General features: G+C 45.2%; 2 protein-coding genes across 2 annotated transcripts in view; one reads left to right on the top strand and one right to left on the bottom strand.

Annotated features, from left to right (window-relative positions):
* Nucleotides 1-5,442, top strand: part of REV3L (REV3 like, DNA directed polymerase zeta catalytic subunit) — a 116,626-nt gene extending 111,184 nt beyond the window's left edge. The window contains exons 30-32 of the mRNA XM_032184050.1: nt 617-863; nt 1,599-1,808; nt 4,285-5,442. Of these exons, the coding sequence (XP_032039941.1) occupies nt 617-863; nt 1,599-1,808; nt 4,285-4,425 (598 nt within the window). The 3' untranslated portion in view covers nt 4,426-5,442. The remainder of the gene's footprint in view (nt 1-616; nt 864-1,598; nt 1,809-4,284) is intronic.
* Nucleotides 5,443-5,682: 240 nt separating this feature from the next.
* Nucleotides 5,683-15,876, bottom strand: MFSD4B (major facilitator superfamily domain containing 4B). Its single transcript, XM_032184817.1, has 4 exons — nt 15,740-15,876; nt 15,488-15,656; nt 12,672-12,788; nt 5,683-10,931 (listed from the first exon to the last, which is right to left on the bottom strand). Exons 2-4 carry the CDS (start codon nt 15,651-15,653, stop codon nt 9,700-9,702), a joined length of 1,515 nt encoding a protein of 504 aa, XP_032040708.1. The 5' UTR covers nt 15,654-15,656; nt 15,740-15,876; the 3' UTR covers nt 5,683-9,699.
* Between the last annotated feature and the right edge of the window lie 7,521 nt (nt 15,877-23,397).

The following is a 23,397-nucleotide window of genomic DNA, read 5'->3' as shown; positions in this document are numbered from 1 at the left end:
GTAAAGGGGCTTGATGAGCAGCAAAAACGTTGCTCATCACTCATAGATATATTGCATATGTTAGAGTTAAAAAAAAAAAAAAATGTAATACTAATATCTCTCAGTGCTGTGAAACACATTACCAGGCATAATTTTTCATTTCTTAAAAAGTAACTTAGATAGCATAATAAGTAATGGGAACTGGTACATTTTGCCAGTTTTACCTTGCTTAATATATCTTCAAATTAAGCCAAGCTTTTAAAATACATAAAATTCCTCGCCTGGATTAATTCCTCCTTCTAAATGCGTAGTCCTTTGCTTTCCGTGTGCCTGAGCTCATTTAATGCTCTTTATAAATGTATTTCTTTGAGGGAGTGATAGCTAGAAAGCAACCAGCATGCAAATCCAAGCGACCTGAAAGAGGAGGTGTCTTTAGTGTTCATGTTCCAGGCTCTAAAACTTGGGTCTGATCCTGAGACAGATCACAAATAAGTCAACTTGGTCCTGTGCTCCCTAATAGACACCAACTTCGGCCTTCTGCAGAGCTACGAAATATCACCAGATGGGGAAGTTTCACAGTTACTTTGCTCGCTTGCAATTTGTCTCTGGGTGCATTGTAAAAGGTGTTTTTGAACAGGAGAATGCTTGCCTATGACCGGCGCTCTGAACCTCGAGTCGGGGAGCGAGTGCCCTATGTCATCGTGTATGGCATGCCTGGACTGCCCCTGATCCAGCTGGTGCGACGGCCCATCGAGGTCCTGCAGGATCCCAACCTGCGGCTGAACGCCACCTACTACATCACCAAACAAATTCTGCCACCGCTGGCCCGGGTCTTCTCGCTGATCGGCATCGACGTCTTCAGCTGGTACCACGAACTGCCACGGGTAAGTGCATTTGGGAACAAAGATGACGTGTGCAGCGCATCCACGCAGCGCTTGGTTTTATCGTGGCTTTTCACAGGACGAGGCTTGTGGGAGGTAACAGAGCAGGTCAGTTTTTTACAAGGCAGTGGTTTCGTGCCTAAACATGCAGGCTTGATTCTTAGATCTTGTGTGATTTTTTCATTTAGCAAGTCAATTTTTCCTTCTGATCCTTCTGTTCAAGGTTGATCTGTCAGGCTGTACTTAATTTAAATAATGTACAGTCAGTGTTGGAACTCTTGTTTTTCCAAGATGTTCTGAGGATCCTCTTCCTAAGAAATGTGGTAATGCCAAAGCAGCAGGAACACTTTCTTAAGAATCACCAGAAGTTTTAAACTGGTTGTTTCCAAAACTGCAGCCACCGGAGCTGCAGCAGGGCATGTGGAGCAGCAGCTCAGCACACAGATGAACAACTGCAGGAAGCGAGGTTTGAGATGAGCTCAGGAATTTACCCCGTGATTTAGGATTTCTGCAGTGTTACTCTGTTTCTCCCTTCTGGTGAGCTTCCTTGTGAAATAGGTCACAGTGTGTGGGCAGCCGTTCCTCAGAGTGCTGCAATCCACCTTCATAATTTGCATATGGGCCCGTGCCCCACAGGCTACGTTACGCTTCCGTACTCCATAAAAATGCCTGCGTAATCTAGGAACAACACAAGCTGCTCTCTTCAAAGTTCCTTACCTCTTACTTTCTGTCAAACAGATCCAAAAAACTGCCTCCACTGCCCGCAGTGAGCTGGAAGGACGCAAAGGCACAATCTCGCAGTATTTCACGACCTTACACTGTCCCGTGTGTGATGAACTGACCCAGTACGGGATCTGTAATAAATGCAGAAGCCAGCCACAGCATGTGGCAGTGATTCTCAACCAAGAAATCCGAGAGCTGGAGCGTAAGCAGGAACAGCTGGTCAAGGTATGATTAAAGCATTGTCAGATGTCTGTCAGCCACAGACAGAGGCTGAAATTTCAAAGCAGCGTGTTACTGAACACCCTCAACAGAAATAGGAAGTGCAGCCCTGGTGTTAAATGTGTTAGAACTTGTTTGCTTTTCCCGTTGCCGCTGAAGGCAGCGCAGCAGCTGTTACTCTCCTTAGCGTTGCATAAAACTGAAGCCAAAGGGGGCGGAGAGGAGCTGAACAAAAGATGCTTTTTTCCTTTTCTTCCTTTTTTTGATTTTTAAGAATATCTTGCACGGTTTTTTAGGTTCCTTTTCATAAGTGTTGATGAAGAGTTGTAAAATATGTTGAAAAAATCAGCTTTTGTTATAAAACAACTGGTGATGTTCCAGTAACAAAAAAAAAAGCTTGTCTCAGAACAAAATATTTATCTGCATGCATAATGTGGATGTGTTCTAGTTTGGGGTTTTTTGTTACCTTTCCTCTTGCTACAAATATTTCAAGCTGTTTTTTTTTTTTTCTCTTGAGCTAGAAGTCAATTAAGAGGGCAGCTGACTGTGCTCCCTAATGCGTTATAGCAAAGCACTCTGCTTCCCCTTTCAGTATGCCCTCACCTAATTTTTGTACTGCAGTAGTTTAAAATTAATATTTAGGTTTATTTTTGTTGTTATTGTTGAAATCATTTTTAGCACTCGCGCATGAACCATTTTGATTACTTGCCTGAATTGCAGGGATATAAATGTTCCCGTAATCTGGGCATTAATTAGCCATATTCCCATGGGGCTCTGTTCCTAGAAAACCATTTTAATTCTCGATTCATAAATACCACATTACTAAGATGTGGACTTCTATTTTCTTGCCGTATTTTGCACTAGCGGCTCTCATCTGCATTGTAAATGACAGGAAAGGAAGGCGATGTGTTTTCCTGTGGTGCGCTCGCCCTTTTACATTGCTTTTGTTCTGGAATAAATTAAAACTGGGCGGATTGGTCCGGCCCCGCCAAAGGACCAGGGGTTTTGCTCTCTTGTCAGTGCAACGTGTGCCAGGGCAGCAAGGGCTGGGATCCAGCTTTAGTCGGTGTTTGGTGACTCAGCCTGTCAGTAGGAGCGTGTGTCCCGATCTACATGTGCCTCATGGCGCAAATTCTTGGCCCTCCTAGATCATCCACAATCCAGAGCCAGCAGAAAACCCATGTATCAGTTTAATGCCACTGGTGGTATTTTAAAACTTGGCTTAAAAATTCGCTGTCCTAGAATAGGGCCACAGACTTGTTCACAAGACACAAACTGAACGTTGAAAGTGTCCTGAGTATTATGTAGTTTGGCCCCATGGTTTCAGACCAGCCCCAGCCTCTTCCAAATGAACCAGAAGAGGCTGTAATTTCTGAGGCTCTGCTGGTGGTTACAGTCCTAGAACAAACCCAGTTTAAATCCCGTTCCTAAAGGTCAGCAGGGGCTGGTGTCAGCACAGCGTGTGCCGCCTGGCTGAGGGGCTGCTCCTCTGCAGCTCCTGCCCGAGTTTCTGGTCTGCAGCAACCGAGTCCTGCTGCAGGCCTGGCTGGGGGCTGCTGGTCCAAAGGATTCTCACAAGGAAAGAAAGGCAGGAACTGATTTTAAAAGCAGAGGAAGGGAGTTCGTTGATACGACTTCGACCTCTTGCTCAAACGATGCAAATGGTAGGAAGGCTCCAAATTCTTGTGTTATAAAACACAGGTGTGGATGGGAAGCGAACCACCGAGTTTTTGGGAAAAGCTGTTGGGGATGGCAGGTACTGAAAAGGTTAAAAAATAAAATAGCAAAGCAGGGGAGGTCTCTTGAAAACTAATCAGATTGTGTTTTCCAAAAACACCTTTGGAAAAACTCTGCCTGCTGCTATTTTATTCAATCAAGTATCTCACATTAAAAATACTTTCAGGCAGCGTTGGCGACATTAATGAGCGGTTCCATGAACAAAGAGAACAGTCGGACCTGCCTTCCTATTTAGGTCTTGGGATTGATTGACTCTGACCTGGAAAGTAAAAGCTCTAATTGAAGCTTATCTTGAAATAGGAGCAGCTTATTAATGAAGTCTCTTTCCTGCACAGCAAGTAACTGCAGAATAGCAGCTTTGTGTTGCCACTAGGAAACTTTTCTACAGGGTAGGATTGCCAGGAGTATCCCACACTGCCCCACCTGAATCCACTCAGCTACATCGCGTGTTTTCCCAAGTGCCACCAGCTATGAGTAGAAGTGAAAACCCAGCTGTGCGGCCAGGCTGCTGACCCGTGCCCAGGTCACAGCAGGAGGTTTCTGCCTGCCAGGCGCTAGCACCGAAACTAACTGCTGGGCAGGGGCAGGAGAGAGCTGCCTGCAGCCTCTGTGCTCAGCAATAGCTTGGTGCTGGCTGCCTGCAGGGCTCTGCCTGTTGTGCTGCTAAAACAGCAAGGACGTGGTAGTCTTGTAGCCTTGCATAAGTTTAAAATAATCTGGTTTGCTTTTTCCCTGTGCGATCCAGATATGCAAGAACTGTACAGGCTGCTTCGACCGACAGATCCAGTGTGTCTCCCTGAACTGTCCCGTGCTTTTCAAGCTCTCCAGAGTGAGCAGAGAATTATCAAAGGCACCGTATCTTCGCCAGCTACTTGACCAGTTTTAAACGATCTGTTACAGGATTCCAGGTGCTATTTTTTTTCAGTGTTTACCACACTAAGACTATTGTGCATGGTGCTTTTTCAACTCATCTAGTCCAGGATTTCCATTTTAACTGTTGGGTTTGTTATCTGAAGAATAATGAACACTTATCCTAACTAAATTAAAAAAAAATAAATAAGTACATTTGTTGATCTATGAATAGCTCACTTTTTAAGATGTACAAATTCCTTCTTTCTTTCATGTTTCTAACATACTGTTTTATAATGCTGATGTTGAAATAGCTATGTGTAACATCTTGTAAATCCATTTCAAAGTAGAAGTCAAGTTTACTTCCTGGAGGAAGGAGCACTGAAAACCTCTTGAAACGATAAAACCATTAGTGTGTGTTCTTGAACTGTCAGTATCAAGACGTGTTATTATATATTATCCATTCACTTTATAATTTTGTCTGCGAAATATTTTGTAAATACACTTTTTTACTTTTCAAACAACTGAGTAAAATAATGTGCAATGACTTTTATACAGATAATTTTAAAGTTGGTTGGTATATCTCCTCCTAAGTTTTGCTTGATTCCAAGTAGATTGTTATTTTGATCAGACTGTGCAAACAGTAGTATCATGTGTAGCATTTTGAAACATTATTTTCTAAAAATTGCTGTCTTGCTTTAGCTATTAATGGGGCATTGTGAGGAACTGTGCAAAGACATTTTTGTTACAAACCTGTGGGACTGTTGCAATACTTTAAATATAAAATTTTATTCCATTTTTGCTTGTTTTGTATAGACATTTCTATTGCTTCTAAATATGCTTAAAATATTTTCTTTCCTTATGTACTGTACAGTTAAATCTTATTTGCCACCATCTTGACAAAATGTGTATTTAGAATATTTGTATAACTGTATAAAATGGAAAAGGAATTATGTGGTCAGTGCATTGTTTTCTAAACTGGAAATCATTTTGTTTTAGAAGTTAATAATGGAAACCATATTAAAGTTGAATAAAATGATATGGTAAAAATCTACACGCTTCTTCTTTGTAATGCCCAGCTGCAGACACCTTTCTCTCCCTCGTTATGCACATGAAGAGCAATGTAAGTGAGACTGCTGAGAGTAGAATTCACAATTCGGTTTCCAGCCTAAACTTTGTGATCTGAAGCCACGGTATCAATGCCTGGAGGCCTTCTCTGAACAGGAAGAGAAGCATTTCCAGTTGTTTTCCATTAGTCTAACCAGGAGTACGTTTTAAATTCAGAAGTCCAGAGTAGCTTTTAAAAATAGAACAAAACTTTATTTACATAAAAGGAACCTGAGTGCCTCCTCCAGTTACGAATTTATTACATTCAAGATACGAGTCAGTCCATTAAATTTCACGCGGTACAGTACAATGTAACCCACAACAAGCAGAATAAAACCTTCTCATATAGAACAGAACATACGCAGGTTGCTAGGAGCTTTTATGCAAAGTAATCCAAAAAAAAACACCATGAAGGCACAAAATTTTGCCTGCTCTTGCATTCTAGCACTGTATGGTGGTTTACTGAGTAAAAGTGCAAATGCCAGGACCGAGGCCTTAGTGCCTGCAGTACAGTCCAGCATCTGGGGATGAGTCAGGGATAAATAAAAACATTACGTGCCATTTAACTCTAAGACTTTACCTTTAACACTGGAGGAAACGTGCACATGACCATCTTCAACCCATTCCTGTTTTTATAGACAAAAATACAAATGTTAAGTTCGGATACCTAACCCACTGACCGCGGCTCTCGTCCCCTGCACTAGGATGTTTCTAGCACAAACAAGGCAAGAGGAAGGCCATACAGGTTATACTGTACTAATTTCGGCCCATAACACTTTTAGAAGGTCCTCCACAAAGCTTAAACACTTATTTTACCCTTAACTTAAAAGGCACTGTAAAGAGAGACTCACTTGAACTGTAGGACTACGTATGCCAAGAAGTAATTTATGTTGGAAATTCAAACGTGAAAACCAGTATTAATATTCTAAAACAAGTCTTGAGGAGCACCAAAAATCCAATTAACTAGCAAGAAAGCTGCAGCCTTGAACAACAAGTCTGGAGACCTGCTACGAGCCGGCCTCATCACTGAAAACGCCTTAGAGCTGCTGTAATCTCAAATTGGGTTAAACACAACATTTTCATTGAAGGGCAGCCCCGCCACTCAAAGCCTTGCATTTAGGGAGTAAGGAGAGCGCGTTCTGCAGGTGTGTGCCATTTCACACCTGAGGCCAGCATTAAGACCCTGAGGGCTCCAAGTCCTGGCAAAGACACCTCACAATTTAGAAGTCGTCCAGACAAAGGCTCCTGGGTCTCAGTCCAATGCGATGCTGCTCAAGACCCCGAGGTAAGTGCCCCGTGCCAGCCTGCTGCTGCTGCTGGGTTTTGCCATTCGCTTTCTGTAAAAGGCTGCACTGACCTCAGTGCTCCAGGCTGCTGCTCTGTGCCTTCTGCTCTGCGCTCAGGATTCATAAGGGGAACAGCAGTGATGCTTACTGCGTGACTTCAAGTGCCTTAGGTGGGTGTTGTCAGCCAGGAACTGTTTTTTGGAACAGTATTTTTACATTTGTTGTAATATATATGTACAACTCACATCTCTATATATATAGTACGTAGCCTATATACACACAGATTATATATTTCTCAATGGGGGGGCTTTAATTGCATTTTCTGTTTTCTACCACTTGATTATGCAACATCTGTTAACTATCCCTGAGAATAATCTTACCTGCAGGACATTCCAGTTTGAAACTGCATTCAAAAATGTTCTGTATGAACTGGGGATTATTTAAAAATCTTCCTGGCTTCAGGTGGGTTTCTTACACCTTTTTTTTTTTTTTTTTTTTTAATACTACCATGACTTTTGTAAAATCACTAAAGATTCCTACCACCAGAAGTCCCCACTGCTCCATTTTTAAACTGCTAATTACAGTTACTTCTAATTCAGACAGAAAGACAGCCAAAGGTTTAGTATTTTGGTAAATTTTCCAGCTAGGACATTCATGGGGTCTTGTATCAATTCTGCAAACATAGTTAGGACTCCACATCAAGTCAGCTACAGCAGATGGAGGGCTACTACAGCGGAGCACTGCCACACGCCATTTCTGTAGCCGCTGCTGGTTGCCCTGCGCTGAACCCAAAGGATAACCTGTGACCTCCGTGGGGGTGGAAGAAAATCCCCCAAAAGCAGAGTGGAAGCAGTCGCTATTTCTCCTCTCTTCCCCCACCAGCAGTGTACCAGCAGATAACACTCCCTGGGCTCCAAATACAAAGCAGTTATTGCAGAGTGCAGGAGGGAAAAAGAAAGCAAACTTTAAGAAATCTAATCTTAATCTGCACTCGTGTGAATCACTCTCCCTGCCACGCCAGTTATTATTATTACAAGAGACTTACTGACTGAGTAAGACCATGCAGACTGACTCCTGTTGATCAAACACTGGCACCTGTAGCAAGAACAGGATTTGGGCCTATAATTAAAAGCATTTAGAAAACCTCCAAGCAGCAACGAAAACCCTTGCATAGCAAGTGAAACAAACCAGCGTTTAAAAGTGCAAGTTCATGCATTGCACTGGAAAAGATGCCGCAGAAGTATGCGCACGAGGAAAAGGAAAGAGGAATCTGGCAAATATGCAACAGAACTTAAATACCTATGGCAGCGGGACAGGGATGCCCTTTAACATGGATTTCAGGATTTAAAAAAAAAAAAAAACGTTTTCACTACAAGTAGATTCCTGCTTCTTATCAACTTCTTAGAAGAAAGGAAAAAGCCATTAGGTTCCAGGTCAAACACTCAAAGGACAAGAGAAGGAATAAAATAGACCTAAAAATACACGGAACATCTAAGATTCTGTGCTATTGTACATTTAGAGCTCTTTCTTGTGTTAGGAAATCAAAGTTCTTAGCAAAAAAATGCTAAGAAAAGTGCAATTTTTTCAAAAAACATATTCTGATCATACAGCTTTAAAAAGTACTAACTTACAAATTTTGGTTTTCAAGTAGATAAACCGCAAGAGCGCTGTTTCAGATTTTGCCCTCAGCTGCTGCGCTTCTGTTCTTCAGGGCAGTGCCTGCCCACACAATTCCTCCTGAGGGCTTCCTCCCTCACAGCCACGAATCCACAAACCCAAACTGCTCCTCCAGGAAAAATCTACCTGCAAGTCCCTACCCACAGAAACAAAGGGCGAGTGGCACCGACCCACCTGGTCTGGGGCAGGCGGTGGCACAGCACAGCCCGAAGGGATTGTCTCACCAATAATTCCACCTCACTTTCAAATTTGCACTCTTTTTGTTTGTTTGTTTGTTTTTTACATATTGCTATGTAAAAGTCTTGGCACGGGGAGCCAGAAAAGTTGTTACAACTTCAAAGTAAGCAACTGGCTTAAAATCTCACGGCCCTATGTCAATCCTAATACAGCACTAATGTATCTAATCCAGCACTTATCTTCTTCATAAACTTGATTTCAGGGGTAGTGCAGTAATTAAAATCATAACAACAATCACAAGTACTTTCAGCTTCGATTTGCCGACATCATTTAACTCAAAGCATTTAAATCAGAGCCAAGCCTTCCACTGATCAATATGACCCATTTTGTCCCCCCTTCCCACACGACACTTTTAAATGACCCAAAGTCACAGTTCCTAAAAATTAATCTGGATTTTTTTTCTCATCTCAGTGGCAGAACCAGACAATCATGTAATTTGCCAGCAGGACGACGCCTCTACAGCTGCCAGGCATCACCTGAAATTTAACTCGACTCCCTGGCTCGTTGCATGCAAATTTCAATGCAGTAGAAACACGATTGTCTTTCACCAGGTAAGAAGCTCAGCACCACAGATGGCAGGTGTCTCTCCTTTCCGATGGGAACATTTTGTGACCGAGCAGCTCGGAACCGCACCCTGCGCCCACCTCCGAAAAGCTGCGTGGTCCGAGCAGCTCCTTCCCAGCCAGCTCATTTTACAGCATAAATTATTTCCACGCGTGCCTGACGTTTAGAAAACATCTCGTGTGTTTTAACATTTTCGGTATAGCCTACAAATTTTATCACGTTACCACATTCACATCCTCGTGGACTTCTGTGCTCCGAGACGCCTCGCTGCGGGCCGAAACTGGAGGAGGAGAAAGGAGCGGACAAACACGGGGATGAAACACGCAGCTCGGCACCACGATGAGGAGATCCTCGAGCCACTCTACAGGAACAGCTACAGCTCAGTTGAATTTCCATTTAAAAAGGAAAAAAAAGAAGAAAAAAAACACACAGTTTTTACTTTAATCGTTCTTCTCCCGGTCAGCATTCGTGGTTTTTCTCCCAGGGGAGCCGCCAGCTGGAGCCTCGCCCGAAGCATCGTCTGGATGTGGCTGGAGGGAGATTTTGGCCGGCGAGTCCCCCGGGCCCTTACGGGAGGTGTCTACCACAGAGTTTCTCAGCGTATCGTTCATTTCGATCACCTCGAAGTCCGCTTCGTTCCACTCCCCCGCGTCCTCCTCGTCCTCTTCGTCCTCGTTGAGCCCCGAATTGGAGAGCAGAGCTTTCCGGTCCTCGCTCTCGCTCACCCTCGTTTTGGCCTCGCCCTCCCCAGAGGCTTTGGCCAGCCCGTACATGACGGGGAACAGCAGCACCGTCACGGCGGAGGTGGCCAGGGCCGTGTACATGACCACGGGGACGTGGCTGAAGCGGCCCTGCAGGTACCCCACCGCCGCCGGGATGCACATCTCCCCCAGGGCGGCCCCCACCACGAAGAGGGAGGCCGCCTTGCCCTGGATGACCGTGTACTGCTCGAGCCAGGAGATGCCGCTGGGGAAGATGGTGGCCATGGAGGCGCCGTACACCGCCGTCCCGGCCCAGAGGGAAGCCGCGTGCCGCGCCAGGAAGGCCAAGCAGGAGGAGGCGGCGGCGGAGCCGAGGAGGCTGAGCAGGATCATGGTGCCCGGGTAGAGGCAGGCGGCACAGAAGATCGCCACCCCCCGGCACGCAGCGAACGCGCCCCAGAAGACGGAATTGAGGGCGGCTGCTTCGTTTTCGTTCATCTCGGCGAAGACCTTGGCGTAGGTAAATATGTAGGAGCCGTACGTGACCTCCGCTCCCACGTAGCAGAAGAAGAAGAGGAAGAGGAGCACGATAAGGGCGTAGTGGTGCTTGGCAACCCTGTGCTTCTGCACGGCGGCCTTTGATTTGTCTCGAGCTGAGCCGCTCTTGGAATACAAGATAAAAAAGAAGAAGGACACCACGAGGAGGTAGGTCCCGATGACAACGTAGGACCACAGGAACTCGGCCCCCAGGCGGTGCCGCAGCGCCAGCGGGGCCGAGGCCGTGGGCACGGGTCTCGGGGCAGACTGGTTTCCCTTCTCACCCACGGGCAGGTCGCGGGGCTCCGAGCTCCCCAGTGCCATCTTAGCCAGGATGGGAGCCACAAACGCGCCGATGGCGAAGCTGAAGTGCAAAGCCTGCATGTGCGGCCCGGCCTCCGGCCCCCAGGTGTTCAGCGCTAGCACGTTGCCACCTGCAGATGGGAGAGAGCAGGACGCGGTCACTGCAGCCTCGAACCAGGCACCGGTTCAAAAAGGAAAACAAAATCCTCTGTATGATAAATTCCGTCTGCAATACTGCCCGTTTTAGCAAGCACACGGTGCAGAAGTGTAGTTAATGCAATGCTGCGCCTTAAGCTCAATGCCCGGCTGCAATTTCAGAGGGTATTCACTTCTTTGTTTGTTTGGTTTTGTTTTTTGTTTTTCCCCAAAATAGCCAGTCTAACTGCTTCTCATCTTTGTAAGTTTTAAAAGCAACAATGCACAGTGCCAGGAATCAAAGGTCTCATTACACATCCCAGGAAACCCCAAGCACCGCTCGCACCTCACGAGCAGGGACTACCCCACCTGCGTTCAAATGGTTAGCTGTGGCTCCAGAAGCACGAAGGTTTACAAAAATGTTGCTGCAGAGGTCAAACTGCAGCACTCTCGGATCAAAAATAATGCTAGAAAATCAGATCTGAGAGAGATTTTTAAATACCCTGCAAGAAGAACGCGGGAGAAGAAGGGCAGTAATCAAATTCCTGTGCTGCAGTACAGCAGCCCCAGTCACCCACCACTAATACTCTTCCAAATTAACTAAGCTGTGCCCTGCTGCCTCGTTTAGTTTCTCCTGCCACCCCTGCCCAGGCTGGGAGGCCGCCCTGTCTCAGAGGCCTGGCTGTCAAGCAGCTCCTACTGAGGAAATTTTTACCTTAAGGCCACAGCACTGTGCCATATGGAGAAATCTGAATCGGGGGGCCAAGTGCAAGGATCCTAGCACAACAAATACAGCTCTTTTTTCTCTCCTGGATCCTGTGACAGGCTGCCTTCAATGCCAACAGAGAGCAGCCCTGCAGAGAGGGATTTGGGGGTGCTGCTGGACAGAAGGCTCGGCGTGAGCCAGCAGCGTGTGCTTGCAGCCCAGAAAACCAACCTGCATCACCAGGGGTGAGGCCTTTTCACATGGGCAGATGATGACAGGGCAAGAGGTAATGGCTTTAAACTAAAAGAAGGGAGATTGAGATCAGATGTTAGGAGGAAATTCTTCACCCGGAGGGTGGTGAGGCCCTGGCACAGGCCGCCCAGAGAAGCTGTGGGTGCCCCATCCCTGGAGGTGCTCAAGGCCAGGCTGGATGGGGCTTTGGGCAGCCTGGGCTGGGGGGAGGTGTCCCTGCCATGGCAGGGGGTGGAATGAGGTGAGCTGAGGTCCCTTCCAGCCTGAGCTGCTCTATGACTCTGAAGCTGGCACGCTGCTGGCATCACCTCCTCTTGCAGCCGCGCCACCACTTGTGCAGGAACTCCAGCTCTCTCCACCACTGGCACATTTTGGTTGTTTTCTGATCCTCATCTGCAACTAGCACTAATGACCAGCAACCCTCCTAGCTTCCTGTAGGTGAGTACATTCAAAGAAAAACACCATTTAAGGGGCACACAGCACTTTCTTTAAGCCCCTAATTGCCCACTGTAATGCACATTGATCGTCCCCAGGCAGCAGGAGACACCCATCTCCCCAGATCTGCTAGAGACACCAACACCAAACGAGTCTGTTACAGGGACACCAACACTGAAGCCTCAGGAGCAGAATAATCCAGCAGGAATCCTGGCCAGATAAAACAGCTCCCTTCTTCTAATCTCAGATGTGTCAAAGGAAGTACGTCAAGCTCATGAAAACTGTCAGCTGTGAGTTCCCAATCAGTTCAGTGAAGGAACTACTGCTCCGAGGGGTCACTTACCTGTGTCTAGGACTCCCATGGAAGCTCCAATGACTGACATCAGGACGGTCAGCAGCAGGGATTTCTTACACCAGGGTATGCCATAAAGGCCGACTGTCGTTCCAAGCATGGATAGGGCTGGAGGGGTTAACAAACAGAACAAAACAAACAAATAAATGCTGCAGTTATTAGATTTGGCCCCACTTAAAAGTCGCTGAGCTCGTAAAATCCCATAAAGCGATTCCCCTCAGCCAGTAAGTGCCCTCCCTACAGAAATGCTGACTTCCATTTTTATTTTGCTCTCGCACAAGCAATGTTTTAAGATGTAGACGTACAACATGTCTCATCACAAATTTAGCAACAATTCTTGGACTGCATTAGTGTTGCTACTACTAGCTCATGTGCCGTTTTGAAAAATATCCTACAGCTGATGGAATTTATTTTTATTGAAGTTTGGGGGGACCTTCAGCAGTTAGGTTGTGTGCTGATGGACACCGTTGTAGGAAAATATTCTGCAATGAGTGCCTTGAGTACACAGTATTAGGCTTAGATAACTTCATCGTTGGTGTGGCAGATACTTGAGGATCAATGATGACAGATGCAACTAACAACTCAGGTTAATTCCAACATGGAACAAAAAAATATAGAAGGAAAAATCCAGAACCCTAGTGAAACACCTGAAATTCACGCTTCAAAGAAATCTGACAGGCTACTGATCTGCACAGGGGGAAAGATGAAGATGGGGAGTACCGAGGACAGCTTCCCTGCTGCCTCGCTGAGAGCTGAAAAGCAGCTTCTTGACAAATCCGCAGCTGCCCACTTCAGAGCTTCCCCTGAAGACTGGTGCTTAAAAGCCTCCTCGACAGCCTGTGTACTCAAAACCTGCACAGCAGCAGAGTTTCACCAGCTGACGGCTGGGAGGTGTAACTACAGGAGCCAGCAGTCTCTCAGAGGCAGCCCTCCCATGCTGGAAACACGAGGCGGTTCAGTAGCTCAGGCTGGGTTTTTGCCGTGCTATCAAATCAGGAGGAATCTGGAGATGAAATGGATTTTCCAAGCATTACTCGCAAACACCTACCCCACGATACGTCAGGAAAACAAGTAAATACTAAACTGCTTCAAGCTAATGCTGACTTCCACAGGTGTATTATTTCCATGATGAGATGAGAGGCAACGTCTCAGATGTCAGACATACACACCTCTGACCCCGCTGGATATAAAAAGATCAGGAAGTTAAAGGGAAGCCACTTTACGAGTGCTCCAGAGCAGAGGAATAACGATCAGGGAGGAGAACAAATAAAGCTGAACAACATCTCAGAGCAAGGGCAAATAAGACAAACCAATGCAGTGAGGGGAAAACAGGAAAAGACACAGATGCTACATGACGTGACTGCTCATGCCAGCCAGAGGCAGGCATACAGGGACATGAAAAGACTTGGTTCAAACACTACCGATGGAAAATGGAGCTTCTCATGTTCTCCAACCCAACCTGGCGATTAAAGAGCTGCCCTCGAGGGACGCAGAGTTCTGCTTGAATCTCCCCAGGTGAAGGGTTTTGTTGTTTCTTTCTTTCTTTCTTTGCCCATGGGTTGGAGCTGGATGGGCTTTAAGGTCCCTTCCAACCCAAGCCATTCTGTGATAACGTCTGGAAGGGAGGAGAAAGGAGAGCCCCAGCAGCTGCTCTGAGAGCCCCTGCCCGAGCAAGAGGGTAATGGGACTCGGGAGGGAGCATCAGCCTTCTGGATTGAACGCAGCCCTGGCAGCCGAGCAGCCCAACTCCATCAGAACAAGGCCCTAACACTGGAGAAAGTTTTGATGTGCCCAGGAAACATTAAGATCATAAACTGCTGTTCCTACAGACCTTAAATGTTTGCATAGACAGGGAGAAACCAAGCAGCAAGCTCCCAGAATCACAGATGGCATACCAAGTTTTCCACTTTAAATAAGCTCTAATTTGATTAAGGTCCTCCAGCCAAAATCTCAATATTTTTATCTGGGATGTGAAGATGAACACTTCAGCTGAGCTCTAACAGAGGCAAGAGTTTTACACGGTTTTCCCTGCAGAACTGTGCCTCAAAACACCACCACAGCCGATTCCAGCTGCGCGCACATAAAAAGCACAGAATCACCGAATATCCCCAGCTGGAAGGGACCCACAGCGATCATCGCGTCCAACTCCTGGCACCACACAGGACCACCCAAAACTTCAGACCAGGTGACTAAGCACACAGCCCAAACGCTTTTTAAACTCAGAGAGGCTTGGTGCTGGCACTGCGTCCCTGGGGAGCCTGCTCCGGTGTGCGACCACCCTCTCGGTGAAGAACCTCGTCCCGATGTCCAACCCGAAAACCGAGGCGGTTCCACCTGTTTCTTTTATATATCTCATACGGTGGCACTACACAAGGCTCTGTGTTGCAGGAGGGTCTATACCAAGGATGTTATTTGATAGAAAGGGGCATAGTTTATACTTTTGTCATGGAAAGCAAAGGCGCCTTTTGGTCAACCCCAAGTTTCTGCCGGCCCTATAACACCTCCGGCCACCAGCACGCCCAAACCCACAGCAGCAGCAGCAGCAACACCCGGGCACGTACAGCACCCGAAAACAAACCCAGGGGAATATTTTAACGCGTGACGGGGCTTGGCGAGGCAGGGCGCTGTGTGGGGGGCCAGCCGGATCCCCATTTCTCAGCGCTGTGGCATCAAAAGGACGGGTTCCCCGTGTGCTCTACATGAACCAGCGGGCAGTGACGGGTGGGCTGGGGGCCCCTCAGCAGCGAGGGGCGGCTGGAGGCCGAGCTCAGCGCCCCGCGGTCTCCCCACACCCCCGGGGGTCTCACCCAGCAGCAGGTGCGCGTTGAGGCAGTCGAAGAGCACCCCGCCGAGCACCGAGCCGCCCAGGTAGCCGAGGGAGCGGCCCACGAAGACGAAGTAGATGTCGGACACGTTCCTGCGCACGTTCTGGGCCAGGTTCTGGAAGGTGGGCCCCAGCACGGCGATGCTCATCCCCTGAAACACAGCGCCCGGCGTCACGGACACGGACCCGGACCCGGTGTCCCCTGCCCCGCTCCCGCTGCCCGCTGCCCGCTCACCAGCCCCAGGAAGGCAGCGCACAGCGCCCCGGAGATGCACCACCGCAGCGCCGCTCCCTCCCGGCCGCCGGCTGCCGGCACCTCAGCGAGCTCCGGGCCCGCAGCCGAGCCCGGCCCGGCGGCGAAGCGGACATGGGCACGGCCATGGGCATGGGCACGGCCATGGGCATGGGCACGGCCATGGGCACGGGCAGGCTGCGGCCGCTCCGCGCCGCCCATCGCCGCCGCGGCCCCGCCGCACCGCGGGCAGCGCCCAGCGGAACCGCCCCGCAACGCAGCGCAGCGCAAGGCGCGGCACGGCACGGCCCGCCCCGCCGAAAATGGCGGCCGAGGCTGAGGGGGAAGGGGGATGCTGAGGGGGCTCGGGGTGCTCAGCACAGGGCAGGGCAGGCCGAGGGGAGGCCTCATGGCGGCCTGCAGCTCCCTCACGAGGGATGAGGGGAGCGGAGGGGCAGGCGCTGAGCTCTGCTCTCTGGGGACAACGACAGGACCCGAGGGGACGGCATGGAGCTGGGACAGGGGAGGGTCAGGATGGGGTTAGGGAAAGGGTCTGCACCCAGAGGGTGCTCAGGCACTGGGACAGGCTCCCCAGGGCAGTTTGGACAGCGCTCTCAGACACATGGGCTGGTTTTTGGGTGGTCCTGAGTGGAGCCAGGAGCTGGATCAAACACCTAACCTGAAGCAGCTGGGGGTGGCAAAGGCAATCTTCCCATTGTGTCCTGCCTCTAAGACAAAAAGCTTTGAAATTTTAAACAAGTTTCCCAGTGGGCAACTTGTTTCTGTCCGCCAGTTTTTCAGACAGTTTTTCAGCTGAGGTGATTTCACAACTTAACTCCAACCACATGTATGGCAGCATCCTATAGCGGCTACAGGTTATCTCTCTGCTATATCTATATCTAGTGCCCGAGAAAAACACAGCCTTTTCCAAGAATACTGTGTAGCACAATCTACTTGTAGTTTATCTGCAACCAACCACCTGCAGCCCCTGGCAATTTTATTTTTTTTTTTTTTAACTGCTATTACTGAGCTTACACAATCCAAGTAGTTACAGTCTTATGCGGTACCACTTCAATTATATCCAGGAGACAATTAAGAGTGCCCTTATGAAACCATGAGTACCCCTTTCTCATCCTGGAGCCTTTATGATCTTCCAGGAAAACCCCTACTTTTTGTTGCCAGTTGCTCAGAATTGGTTGGACTTTACCTGTGTCTCAGGGTCAACAGCAACCAAAGGTCCCCTTGGTGTTTATCGGGAGATTTAAAAGCCCTTTCTCGGGGAGCTCATCTGTGTGCCTGGTTTTAAATTTCACATACACATCCCTTTCAGTCACACACCTCCTAACGAGGTGTGGTAGTCAAAGAGCACCTTACTTGCACCATTCTACTTTATTTTATGTAAAACTTGCATTTTTCCTGTGATCAAAAACACTTCAATAAAACTATATTAAATTTCCAAATAGTTTAACCAAAAAAAAAAAAAAATAGAAGTAATTCTTTAGGAACCTCTGTTATAAGATAAAGATACAAAATTGTTTGGTCTCCCTCTTCTGGGCAAACAAAAGTAACATTTAAGAGCAGACCTTTCAAAGGCCTTAAAGCACTTTCTTGCTGATAAAAGGTGACTCCTGCACTTGCCCAGCGGTCTGTTTGTGTGCTTCTCAGTGCAAAAGCAATTGAGAAACTAAGCCAAGCTTTAATGATCATTCTCATTATATCTGGGTGGTATGAGCATGCACTGAACACAGCAGATGATTTTTTTTATTTTTTGGGCTGACCTTCTCTAAAATTGATGTGACTTGCTCTCCCTGTGTTTCTTTGTATGCCCTGAGTCAGACACAAAACAGTTGCCTTTTTTTTTTTTTAATCCGCGTTAACATATAACTGAAACCAGACTCTTAAGACAACTCAGCATGAAAGGTCTCCTTGTCTTCTATGTTGAATGTGTCGTGTCATGCTCATAAAGCTTGCCAAGATGCACATACGTGTAGGGTCTCCTTCTAGCTTAAATTAAAACACTCTTGTATAAATCTTTGCTACTTGTCAGGAGTAGCTCACAGGCTTTTCAGATGTTTCTTCATTTCTGTTCAGCACGGAGGTGCTACTCTCTCTGAAAGGCTTTAAGGATTTGCCTCTCAGAGTAGGTGTTATTTTTAAGCCCCACAAACAACACCCCAAAAGATAATTCCGGGTTCGATGTGTCTGTTTTAGTTCCTCTAGCTGTTCAGGACAGAAATGTCCCGAATGTAACAGCCACTGTATGCAGATCTTGGCAACCCAATGCCGTTTCTCCTGGCACTGGTTGTTAGCATGTTGCAGGCACAGCTCCAGCACAATAACCTGAAGGAGTGGATGCATGCATATCTTAAAAAAATAATAATAATCTAGCTATGAGAAATAACCATGCAACATTTAAGTCTGGTTGCTCAAAGCCACGTTAATATTGTTGCAACCAGTGCAAAGTTCCTACGCTGCTGAACCCCCGTTCATAGGCCCACAGGTAGAGCACTCCACATGAAAAATGTACCGAAATATTTGTAATGTATCCCATAAGGAGACCTCCCCAAAGAAACCTATTTGCCTTTTTTCGAGCTTACAAAGATGTTTTGTACTGTAAGGGCGTACAAACGGCAACAACACTCATGCTCTTATCAGAAGACATCTTTTTCAAATTTTAGTTAGAAATACAAGTAGCCCAGAGGCTAAGCCAGAACAAATAGGAACATCTCTCCCGTATCATTCGGGGGGAGATGCTGTTTATGTTTGGTAAAGAAAAGGAAATACTTGGCCCTGCTACCAAGGAAAAGTGAATGAACCTCTGGGATTTACTGAGGCTGTCGATGAGGAAATGCTTCGTACTGCCAAGGTAAGTCGAGGTGAAACTGGTGCTGGGCCAGCAAGTAATCAGAGGTTCGCTCAATTACACTCGCACTTCATGTAGCAAAACACACAGAGTTCTTTAAAACACCACTGGAGTTTGCTCTACCAGTTTCCCCACCCTTCCTCGATTTTCCTTCTGCCTTTTGTGAAGGCAACTGCTCTGTGTGTTTGACATTAAACCCCAGAATGTAAAATACAGTACATAGACTTTTTAGAAGCAGGTAATGCTGGAAAGCCAGTAGTTCAGGTTTATAAACCACAGCTCTTAAATTGGGTAGTCAGTGCAATTAGAAAGAAATGGGTTGCACAATATATTAATTTAGGGGCAAACGCGATGGAGACTTTCCAATCGGAATAAATGGTAACAAAAGCTGCAAGGGCTTTTTATACAGAAGTCTGCACCCAAGATTCAATATCAGAATATAACACAAAATTACTCCAAAAAAGCTTTTTCAGGAGAACCAGACTAAAAATGATAGACACAGTAACAAACGGGACACTTAAGAACTATCATCTTTATTCTGAATAATTTGAGATTGATCACAATTACTTTAGCACCATGAAAGACATTAGACACTTTTGTTTTCTTTTCTTTTCAAACCTTTCTAAGAAAGCAGAATTTTAAAGAATGGAGTTAAGGCTAGCAAAACGTGTATGCTTTATATCAAAAACAACATACAAAATATGACATCTATAAAGATACTTAAACATGTCAGTGTTATCAGTATTAGCACATGTTTTAGTATAAAATCACTCTAAGCATACATGGTTCTGAGACATTTAAAATGCTGACACCATCCAGAAAAGACTAAGGCATACCGAAAATATGCCGGTTAACATTCCCAGAAGCCCACTCTGGAATTGCAAGGGCGCTATGCTTGTCAGCAGCGAAACGGGCAAGGGAAATTATTTTCTCAGCTGTCTCCCACGTTCCAGTGCTCCTGTTGTTAAATGCAGGATGGTTGCGTATGCCCTGGCCAAAACGTGTTGTGTTTATGTGTACATACAGGCACGCAGATGCACTCGTTGTCAGGGGGCCAGATCTGACAGAAGCGTTGTGGTGTCCGAAATCTGCTTCTGTACCACCCCCGTGGTGGAGCCCCAGCCTGCCCGAGCTGCTTCAGCTGACCCCCAGGGATGATCCTAAGGATAGGGGTGTTCCTTCGCGTCCTCAGACACCTCCTTCAGGGCTGCAAGGAAGCATCTCCTGCCCCTCCGGCACGCGCTTTCCGATGCAAGTAACTGAGCAGGGCATTTCTGCTTTGAAATGGTGGTGTCCGTATTTTATACACGAAGCACTCGTCTGGTATGTGTGAAAACTGCCCTTGCGTCCTTCTGAGTTGACTTGGCCTCATCCTTCACTTCACAGAAACTTGCCTGATCTATCAGGCTATGGCTACGCTAAGGTTTAATGCAGGGAAGAGGTCTGAGAACAGGGAGGCTGAAAAAGTGTGGCCCACACGCAACATGATGGGCATCGACTGAAAATCCAGTGTCTCCAAAGGGAATTTAGGAATGTTTATGACCAAAGTATGAGGAGCCAAAGGAGAAAAATGTCAACTGATTACCTCACCTGATAGCAAATGTACCCCTACAGCTGGACCAGAGAACTCGTGGCTATGTCATCTTTGACTTCACAGTTTAGGGAGGTCCATGAGTAGTCATTGGAGGAAAAGTTCGAAGAATTTTGAAATGTTAAAAAGGGTCTGGTTAAAAAAAAATATCTATATGAGAGTACATTCATTCGAAATGAATGAGTACGTTCGATTGGTACTTCAACAGTCTTCAAATACGTAGCCAGAATAAATCCAACAATACTTTTTATAAATTATGCCTTGTGTATTGTTGCATAGCATACATGTAGATGTAAATAAGAATCTGATGGTTTTTCAATATTTCAGACTCTTTGCTCAACGGATTTATTAGGATCGACAAGGATCTCATGCCTTCTGAAGAGACATCACAAGAGTCAGTCTCTCATAAAACCAACCCCTGGCTCAAAATTAGTGTTGGTTTCAAGACCTGGAGCATTAAGTGACGGCAGAGTAGAGCTAGAAATCTCAGCACACTAACATCTTAAATGAACTTCTTTCTACCCATTTTTTATTGAAGCCTCCCCTGAAAATATTTTATGGTTAAAAGGAGGAAGATGATTCTGTTTATGGGATGGGGGAGCAATGTATACAAAACTACGAACTATTCTTAAGAGAAGGATACATCTGAAGCTTTGGATGATTTAAGGGTTTCTTTCGAACTGAAGTAGTATCTTGAGCTTAGAATCTATCCTGAAAATGATTAAATCTGACATAAATCGGGTCATCAAAACATGAGTTCGACAAGTTTTTTATGACCAGGTTTTCACACCTAATTAAGTTTCATTACAAAAATCAATTTACATTTACTCAAAATTGACAATTCGGTGCCTTTCCACTTTTCAGAGTAACAAACATTTCTACATCACGCTGTCATTTTTTCTTAAGTGTACTAAATAGATGCTATTTGTGTTGTGTTTTTTAAATTATTTTTTACTTTTTTTTTTGAAAGGGGAGACAGGCTCATTTTTAAAACTTCAGGAGACACAGAATGCTATATATCTTTATACAAGTTTCTCAATGTTTAATTAGCCTCACTGCTAACAATCTGAACTTTATTTTAACTGCATCTTTCCTTATAGGACACAGTCCCCATGCTTCTGTCCAATACAGAGCTTTTTCTGTCGGACATCTCCCCCATAGATTTAAACTAGCAGTAAAGAAGCTAACAGAATTCTCATGCATTAACTTTTTTTTATGAACTTTTATGAAATTTCACATTTTTCTGAGGCCCTTCCAATTTCAGCATTGTTGTAAAACAAGCACTAGCATCAGAAATGGCTTCATTACTCCAGCATCATCACACCAGCATAACTTCATTAACCCTAACTCTGCATCCCTCTCCCCTGACACCCCAAGTTCACTAGCTGCTTTTAAACACCATAGTAGTCACGCCTAAATGATTATTCACTGTGTCCTTTCCCTGGAGTCTTTTTTTTTTTTAATGCTGTTCATATTTATGAAAATTATTTTACATTTTCAGTTACTCAGATATGAGTGTTTGGATTTTTATTTACAGGCATGTCCTTAAAGAGTCTGGCAATAATTAATCCATATTAATGTTATGCTGTTTCTATATTGTTTATAAAACTTAACAGCAATTACTTTATGTTCTCTCCCAGACATTTTATATAGATACTACCGAGCACCAAGTCAGGAAGATGCCATAACTATGTCAAGATGTTTTGTCAAAATAATTTAAAATTGCATTAGTGCTAAAAAGCAGCCTTAGTTTTGGTTTAAAACCCACAGAGCTAAACATGTGAAATTTAAGACCTGTGATGAATAATTTTTCATAAAGCAATAGGAAACAAGAGACTTTTATCAACATCTTAATCACCATTTTTTGCATCGCCCACATAGAAGATAATACTGAATAAAACATTCTGCAGAAATACCCAGACAAGAACAGCATCGGCTGTTGTTATCATTTCTGTAATGAAGGCAGCACTTTGTAGTTTCTTTAATTAACAATACTATTAACATTTAGTGACATTTTTAGAAGTACATAGGACATGCAGAAGCAGCACAAGTCCCAGCAAACCTGAAGGGACCTTTGTTTAAGGACTGTTTTTTTTCCTACCTCCACATACCTCATTAACATTTTAAAATCCAGTTCCCTTCAGCCTTACTCACGTGAGACAGGGATTGAAATTCTACAGTAAAAACAAGGTATCAGCTCTGGTCTGCAAAAATTAGGATGCTCTGCATGATTATATTTAAAGGACTTTGCGTTTTGATAGATGTAAACACTCAGTAATGGTACTGCTAACAGAATGTTTCGTATCCCACAAACGTACACGGACTTTCTGAGCAGTTTCCTACAATGCTGGAAAAAGGGAAAAACAACAGAAATGGAAGGGATATTAAATGTTATAATTTTGAAACACTATCCCCCTGTGTAAAGAACAGGCATTGTCATTGATTAAGAAAATGCATTTAAATGTGCATTTAGTCTTCAAGATCACATTTAGTTTACTCTGCTATGGCACTTCTGAAGACGATGAAAATGGTCGGTGTTAAATGGACTTGAAGCAAAGAATATTTCAGTATTCCCACTGCGTTGCTGATCCATATCCACAAATAAACAATGGAACAACTTGGAAGTGTCTTATCTTAAACTGATGTTTTCATCTCAAAGTATCGTGCTTTCAAATATTTTTTCAGAGAAAGAGGTGTTCAGAAGTACACACTTGACAAATAATACATAATACCTAAGAATACAGAAGTAGTAGGGACATATTTTAGGATGGTAAGCAACAGATAGGACACGCAAAGACATTTCTTTACATTTGAATAAAATACAGAGCTGTATCCTACACACAACTGAACACAGCTGTAAAGACCCATAATAAAGCTGCATGTTCACTCAGTGCAAAAATCTTTAATTGTTGAATGTTGTTTTAATAGCTCATGTATATTTCCACATGTTAAAAACAACTTCATATTATTGCACTTAAGATGTATTCTTTAAAGCTGTCTGGTTTTTAAGAATAAAAAAAAATAAAAACCTAAAAGGTACAATAGAATAATTTGAAATTTAGACTAATTCACAATACTGCTCCAAAGTACTGCTGTCAGTACAATTTCAGAACTATCAGGTATTCTGAGGTTTAGCGGAAAATAGATATATGTACACACACAATAGTATTGCATTAACAAAAAAAAAAAAAAAAAAGGTTTCAATGA

Source organism: Aythya fuligula, chromosome 3 (genome assembly GCF_009819795.1).
Source record: "Aythya fuligula isolate bAytFul2 chromosome 3, bAytFul2.pri, whole genome shotgun sequence".
Taxonomy (NCBI): domain Eukaryota; kingdom Metazoa; phylum Chordata; class Aves; order Anseriformes; family Anatidae; genus Aythya; species Aythya fuligula.
Note: the sequence above shows the minus strand (reverse complement) of the source record. Positions and strands in the feature narration are given on the sequence as shown.

Bases quoted from the DNA above. Each gene is read 5' to 3' on its own strand.
- MFSD4B (XM_032184817.1), bottom strand. From the start codon at position 15,653: ATGAGCATCGCCGTGCTGGGGCCCACCTTCCAGAACCTGGCCCAGAAC. The intron at 12,789-15,487 runs GTGAGACCCCCG...TAACCCCTCCAG, and splicing joins CAACGCGCACCTGCTGCTGG to CCCTATCCATGCTTGGAACG. The intron at 10,932-12,671 runs GTAAGTGACCCC...TCCCATCTGCAG, and splicing joins CATGGGAGTCCTAGACACAG to GTGGCAACGTGCTAGCGCTG.